A 7887-nucleotide genomic window follows, 5' to 3' on the forward strand; every position below is an offset into this window, starting at 1 on the left:
ATTTTGGCCAAAATTTTGTAAGGCATTAGGACTTAATTCTTTTAGTGGTTTTGGCCAAAAATTAGGATTTCTGCTGAAAAATCAAGAAAGTATTGGTAATTCTGATCTTGCTGAATATGAATATGTGGTCCACGATCTGATTGCAGAGTACTTAGTGACCAAATGACTTTGAAAGATTTTACTGACATTTTTCAATGCTAATTTCACTGTCCTATGGGTTTCTGCTATGTGCATTTGAAGTTTGTGTGTTATTCTGAAAAGCACTTAGTTAGTTAAACCCTTAAATTTCAATTTGGAGAAAAAGTATATTTTGGCCAAAATTTTGTGTTAATAGGACTTACCTTTTAGTGGTTTTAAATAAAAATTGATTTTGCTGAGAAAATCACAGTATTGGTAATTCTTAGCTTGCTGAATATGAATATGTGGTCCACGATTCGATTGCAGAGTACTAGGTGACCAAATGACCCCTTGAAAGACTACTGACATTTTCATACTGCTAATTACTCATTACTATGGGTTTCCCAAGGTGTGATTTAGGTTTGTGTGTTATTCTGAAATATTTAATTAGTTAAACCCCTTAAATTTCAGTCTTTAAGAAAGATATTTTGGCCAAAATTTTGTAAGGCATTAGACTTTAATTTTTTAGTGGTTTTAAATAAAAATTAGATTTTATTGAAAAACACAGTATTGGTACTCCTGAGCTTGCTGAATATGAATATGTGGTCCACGATTCGATTGCAGAGTAATTAGTGATCAAAATGACCTTGGAAAAATTTTAATGACATTTTTCAATGCTAATTACTCATTAACTATGGGTTTCAAAAAGTGATTTAGGGTTTGTGTGTTATTCTGAAAGTATTTAATTAGTTAAACTCCCCTTAAATTTCAAATTGAGAAAAGCATATTTTGCCAAAAATTTTGTAAGGCATTAGACTTACCTTTTTAGTGGGTTTTGGGCCAAAAAATTAGATTTTGCTGAAAAACATACAGTATTGGTAATTCTGAGCTTGCTGGAATATGAAATATGTGGTCCACGATTCGATTGCAGAGTAATTAGTGATCAAAATGACCCTTTAAAAATTCTTATTGACATTTTTTCAATGCTAATTACTCAGCTAACTATGGGTTTCAAGGTAAAGATTTAGGTTTGTGTGTTATTCTGCTAAATATATTTAATTAGTTAAACCCTTAAATTTCAATTGAGAAAAAGTATATTTGGCCAAAATTTTGTAAGGCAATAGACTTACCTTTTTAGTGCTTCAGCCAAAAATTAGATTTTGCTGAAAAATCAAGAAAAGTATTGGTACCCTGAGCTTGCTGAATATGAATATGTGGTCCACGATTCGATTATATAAATTTGAAGAGACCAAAATGACCTTTAAAGATTTTACTGACATTTTTCAATGCTAATTACTCATTAACTATGGGTTTCAAGGTGTGATTTAGGCTTGTGTGTTATTCTGAAAGTATTTAATTTCAGTTAAACCCCAAATTAATTCTGAGAAAATGCATATTTACTAAAAATTTTGTAAGGCATTAGACTTACTCTTTTAGTGGTTTCGTCAAAATTAGATTTTGCTGAAAATCACAGTATTATACTCCTGGATCTTGCTGAATATGAATATGTGGTCTTACGATCTGACGCAGAGTAATTAGACCAAATGACTCTTGAAAGATTTTACTGACATTTTTCTCAATGCTAATTTCTCATCAACTATGGGTTTCTAAGGTGTGATTTAGGTTTTAAAAGTTATCTCTGAAAGTACTTAGTTAGCTAAACCTCAAATTTCAATTCTGGAGAAAAAGTATATTTTGGCCAAAAAAATTTTGTGTAAGGCATGATTGTTCTTCCAGTGGTTTTGGGGCCAAAATTAGGGATTCTTGCCTTGCAAAATCACAGTATTCGTACTCCTGAGCTTGCTGAATATGAATATGTGGTCCACGATCTGGATTGCAGAGTAATTAGTGACCAAAATGACCCTTGAAAGATTTTACATTCACCACTACTTATTAACCGGGTTTTATTTCAGGGTTTGTGTGTTATTCTGAAAGTATTTAATTAGTTAAACCCTTAAATTTCAATTCTGGAGAAAAAGTTATTTTTTGGGCCAAAAAATTTGTAAGGCATTAGGATCTTACCTTTTTGTGGTTTTGGGTCAAAATTAGATTTTGCTGAAAACACAGTATTGGTAATTCTGAGCTTGCTGAATATGAATATGTGGTCCACGATCTGATTGCAGAGTAATTAGTGACCAATGACCCTTGGAAAAAATTATCGTTCTTTCAATGTTAATTATCTACCTGACTATGGAAGTTTCAAGGTGTGATTTAGGTTTGTGTGTTATTCTGAAAGTACTTAATTAGTTGCCAAACCCCTAAATTTCAATTCTGAGAAAAAGTATATTTTGGCCAAAATTTTGTAAGGCATTAGACTTACCTTTTTAGTGGTTTCGGCCGTACCAGATTTTGCTGAAAATCATATTGGTACTCCTGATCTTGCTGAATATGAATATGTGGTCCACGATTCGATTGCAGAGTAATTAGCAATCAAAATGACTCTTGGAAAGATTTTACCGACATTTTTCAATGCTAATTTTCATCAACTATGGGTTTCCAAGGTGTGATTTAGGTTTGTGTGTTATTCTGAAAGTACTTTAATTAGTTAAACCCTTAAATTTCAATTTAGAAAAAAGTATATTTTGGGCCAAAAATTGTAAGGGGCATTAGATTCTACTCTTTTTTAGTGGTTTTCGGCCAAAATTAGATTTTGCTGAAAATCACAGTATTGGTAATTTGGAGCTTGCTGAATATGAATATGTGGTCCACGATTCGATTGCAGAGTAATTAGTGACCAAAATGACCCTTTTTGAAAATAATTTTATCATATTTTTTCAATGCCAATTTCTTTATCAATCCAGGTTTCCCAAAGGTGTGATTTAGGGTTTAGGTAAGGTTCTAAGTTACCTTTAATTATTTAAACCTTAAATTTCAATTCTGAGAAAAAAGTATATTTTGGCCAAAAATTTTGTAAGGCATTAGACTTCTATCTTTTTTAGTGGTTTTAGCCAAAAATAGATTTTATGAAAATCACAGTATTGGTACCCTTGGGAGCTTGCTGAATATGGAATATGTGGTCCACGATTCGATTGCAGAGTAATTAGTGACCAAAATGACTTAAAGTTATCTTACTGAAATTTTTCAATGTTAATTACTCATCGACTACAGTTTCAAGGTGATTTAGCTTCGTAAGTTATTCTCAGCATCTTTATTAGTTAAACCTCTTAAATTTCAATTTGAGAAAGTTATGATGGCCAAAAAATTTGTAAGGCATGACTACCTTTTTAGTGGCCTGGGCCAAAAATTAGATATTTTGCTGAAAATCACAGTATTGGTACTCCTGGAGCTTGCTGAAGATGAATATGTGGTCCATGATCTTGATTGCAGAGTAATTAGTGACCAAAATGACCCCTTGGAAAGATTTACTGACATTTTTCAATGCTAATTACTCATTAACTGTGTAGTTTCTAAGGTGATTTAGGGTTTGTGTGAAAGTACTTAACTAGTTAAACCCCTTAAATTTCAAATATTGACACTATGAAAGAATAATTTGGATATATTGTACTTCCTATCATTTAAAGAACATTTAAGAAAAAATGAATGACATCGAACAACACCTTTTGGTGTTAGCCATCTGCTTCATCATTACCAGATATTAGATTTTCATTGGGTTATGGTCGGTGAGATTAGGTTAGGTTTACCCTTCCTCTTAACCTTATGACAATTTATGTCCTACTTGGGGCCTCAGCACTCCTAGGAGCTCTCCCAGGAGTGTTGGTGCCCCCCTGCTTTTCAGTGGCGGTGGCGCCCCCAGGGACACTCACTGGCTTTGGCACCTAAGGCCCTGCGAGGGGCAATGGCGCCCCCTGCCGTCTGCCGTTGTGCTGACTGGCTGGTCTGTTCTCCTATTAACTGTAATTTGGTGTTTTTTTATTTTAATCCACCAATTACAGTTAAGTAAGGGATTGATTGACGTATGCAATATGAACGACATCACGATCAAGCCCCTGGGAACACCGTCGCCCTGTGACAGCCCCTGTGTGTGCCATCGCCCCAGGCAGGGCCCCTTGAGGTGCCACCGCCCCAAGGAGGGTCCCTGGGGGCGATACCGCCCCTGAATAGGCTCAGGAGGCACCAATACCCCTAGGAGAGCTCCTAGGAGCGCTGAGGCCCCAAGTAGGGCCCATGGGGCTTTTTCGCCACTGGAAGAGTCCATGAAATAGTAGCTTCTCTTGGGAGGGCCCCTGGGAGAGCAGGTCTCCCTGCGAGGGCCCCTGGGGCACCACCGCTCCTGGGAGAACGCATGGATGTGCCACGCCTCTTGGAGAACCCCGCTGTCCCTAGGATGACCCCTGGAGGCACGCCAATGTAAGGTCCCTTGGCGGCACCACCGTCCCTGGTACTGTAGGTTCTCACTGCTGACCTTAAGGAGGACCGCTTGGAGCGCCGTTGCCTCTGGGAGGCCCCTTGGTGGCAGTTGGTTTTTCACTATTTAGAACTCTGAGAGATATAACGTTAAATAAATACACTACCCATCACATTTCTAGTATGATCGCATCCTGAACAATGAAATGGTGAATAAATATCCAACAGGAAAACATAAGTTGGGGTGTTGTGCTGACTGGCTGGTCTGTTCTCCTATTGGCTGTAATTTGGTGCATTTTTTCTTTATTCCACCAACAAGTTAAGTCAGGGATTGATGGACGTATTCAATATGAACAACATAACGATCAAGCCCCTGGGAGCACTTTCGCCCCAGACGGCCCCCCTGGGGCGCCATCGCCCCATGCAAGGCCCCTTGGGGTCCCACCGCCCCAGGGAGGGTCCCTGGGGCGCAACCGCCCCAAAATGCCCAGGAGGCACCAACACCCTGGGAGAGCTCCTAGAGCTGAGGACGCAGGAGGCACCTGGACACGACCGCTCCTGGGAGAACGCCTGGATGTGCCACGCCTGAGATCTCTGTTCCTAGGATGACCCTCTGGGGGCACTGCCACTGTAAGATCTCGTGGCGCCACTGTCCCTGATAGAGCCTCAGGTGGCACTGCTGACCTCAAGGAGGACCGCTAGGGACGTTGGCTCTGGGAGGCCCGTTGGTGGCAATGGTTTTCCACTATTTAGAACTCTGAGAGATAAGACGTTAATAAATACACCACCCATCACATTTCCAGTATGATCGCATCCTGAACAATGAAACGGTTGAATAAATATCCAACAGGAAAAATATAAGTTGGGGTGTTGTGCTGACTGGATAATCTGTTCTCTATTGGCTGTAATTTGGTGTTTTTTATTTTAATCCACCAATCACGGTTAAGTAAGGGATTGCTGGACGTATGCAATATGAACGACATCACGATCAACCCTGGGGCCGTCGCTCTGTGACGGCCCTCGGGGCGCCATTGCACCTGGCATGGCCTCTTGGGGTGCCCCATCCCAGGGAGGGTCCCTGGGGGCGCCTCCGCCCCTGAAAAGGCCACTGGAAGGACCAACACCCATGGGAGAGCTCCTAGGTGTGCTGAGGTCCCAGAGATGGGCCCTGGGGGCTTTTCTGTCAGTGAAAGAGTCCCTGAGGAAGCAGCTGCTCTTGGGAGGGCCGATGGGAGTGCAGCTCTCCCTTGGAGGGCTCTTGGGTACCACCGCTGCTGGGAGAACGCCTGGATGTGCCACGGTCTCTTGGAGGGACCCGCTGTCCCTAGGATGACCACTGGGGGCACCGCCACTAGAAGGTCAGCTGGCGGCGCCATTGTCCCTGGAAGAGCCTCAGGTGGCAATGCTGACCTTAAGGAGGATTGCTAGGAGCGCCGTTGCCTCTGGGAGGCTCCCTGGTGGCAGTTGGTTTTCCACTATTTAGAACTCTGAGAGATAAGACGTTAAATAAATACACAACCCAGCACATTTCCAGTATGATCGCATTCTGAACAATGAAACGGTTGAATAAATATCCAACAGGAAAACATAGGTTGGGGTGTTGTGCTGACTGGCTGGTCTGTTCTCCTATTGGCTGTAATTTGGCGCATTTTTCTTTTATTCCACCAATCACAGTTAAGTAAGGGATTGCTTTACGTATGCAATATGTACGACATTACGATCAGGCCCCTGGTAGCGCCGTCGGCCTGGGACAACCCCTGGGGGCGCCATAGCCTCTGGCTGGGCCTCTTTGGGTGCCACCACCCCAGGGAGCGTCCCTGGGGGCGCCACCACCCCTGGAAAGGAATCTGGAGGCACCAACGCCCCTGGGACAGCTCTTAGGGGTGCTGAGGCCCCAGGGAAGGCGCCTGAAAGCTTTGCCGGCACTGAAAGTGTCCCTGAGGGAGGAGCTGCCCTTGGGAGGGTCCCTGGGGGAGCGGTTTCCCCTGGGAGGGTCCCTGGGAGCACCACCGCTCCTGGGAGAACGTCTGGCAGTGCCGCCGCCTCTTGGAGGGCCCCAGCCGTCCCTAGGATGACCACTAGGGGCACCACCATTGGAAGGTCCCCTGACGGCGCCACCGTCCCTGGTAGAGCTTCTGGTGGCACTGGTGACCTTAAGGAGGACTCCTAGTTGCGCCTTTGCCTCTGGGAGGTCCCCTGGCGGCAGTTAGTTTTCACTATTTAGAACTCTGAGAGATATGACGTTACATAAATACACCACACATCACATTTCCAGTATGATCACATGCTGAACAATGAAATGGTGAATAAATATCCAACAGGAAAACATAAGTTGGGGTGTTGTGCTGACTGGCTGGTCTGTTCTCCTATTGGCTGTAATTTGGTGCATTTTTCTTTTATTCCACCAATCACAGTTAAGTAAGGGATTGCCTGACTTATGCAATATGTAAGACATTATGATCAGACCCCTGTGAGTGCTGTCGCCCTGGGACAGCCCCTGGGGGCGACATAGCCTCTGGCTGGACCCCTTTTAGTGCCACCGCCCCAGGGAGGGTCCCTGGCGGTGCCACTGCCCCTGGAAAGGCCTTTGGAGTTACCAACGAACCTGGGAGAGCTCCTAGGGGTGCTGAGGCCCCAGGGAGGGCTCCTGGAAGCTTTGCCGGCACTAGAAGGGTCCTAGAGGTAGCAGTTGACTTTGGGAGGGGCCCTGGGGGAGCTGTTTGCCCTGAGAGAACGCCTGGCGAAACCACCGCCCCTTGGAGGGACCGAACCATCCCTAGGATGACCAATGGGGGCACCACCGTCCCTGGTAGAGCCTCTGGTGGCACTGCTGACCCTAAGGAGGACCTTTAGGAGGGCCTTTGCCTCTGGGAGGTCTCCTGGCGGCAGTTAGTTTTCTCTATTTAAAACTCTGACAGATATGACGTTAAATAAATACACCTCCCATCACATTTCTAGTCCGATCACATCCTGAGCAATGAAAAGATGAATACATATCAAACAGGAAAACATAGGTTGGGGTGTTATGCTGACTGTCAGGTCTGTTCTCCTATGGCCTGTAATTTCTTGTGTTTTCTATTTTAATCCACCAATTACAGTTAAGTACGGGATTGATGGACGTATTCACTATGAACAACATCACGATCAAGCCCCTGGGAGCACTTTCGCCCTGTGACGGCCCCTGGGGGCGCCATCGCCCCATGCAGGGCCCCTTGGGGTGCCACCGCCCCAGGGAGGGTCCCTGGGGGCGCAACCGCCCCTAAAAATGCCCAGGAGGCACCAACACCCCTGGGAGAGCTCCTAGGAGAGCTGAGGACCCAGGGAGGGCCCCTGGGGCACGACCGCTCCTGGGAGAACGCCTGGATGTGCCACGCCTCTTGGAGATCTCTGCTGTCCCTAGGATGACCCCTGGGGGCACCGCCACTGTAAGATCCCCTGGCGGCGCCACTGTCCCTGATAGAGCCT

At 44.5% G+C, this 7887-nt stretch overlaps 1 protein-coding gene across 1 annotated transcript; it reads right to left on the bottom strand.

Annotated features, from left to right (window-relative positions):
- Window positions 1–5901: 5901 nt before the first annotated feature.
- On the bottom strand, window positions 5902–7616 carry LOC121859887 (small nuclear ribonucleoprotein-associated protein B'-like). Its single transcript, XM_042356846.1, has 5 exons — window positions 7529–7616; window positions 7028–7258; window positions 6433–6618; window positions 6141–6269; window positions 5902–5909 (listed from the first exon to the last, which is right to left on the bottom strand). The coding sequence occupies exons 1-5, from the start codon at window positions 7614–7616 to the stop codon at window positions 5902–5904; spliced, it is 642 nt and encodes a 213-aa protein (XP_042212780.1).
- Between the last annotated feature and the right edge of the window lie 271 nt (window positions 7617–7887).

This window comes from Homarus americanus, unplaced genomic scaffold, assembly GCF_018991925.1.
Source record: "Homarus americanus isolate GMGI-L3 unplaced genomic scaffold, GMGI_Hamer_2.0 scaffold25509, whole genome shotgun sequence".
Lineage (NCBI taxonomy): Eukaryota > Metazoa > Arthropoda > Malacostraca > Decapoda > Nephropidae > Homarus > Homarus americanus.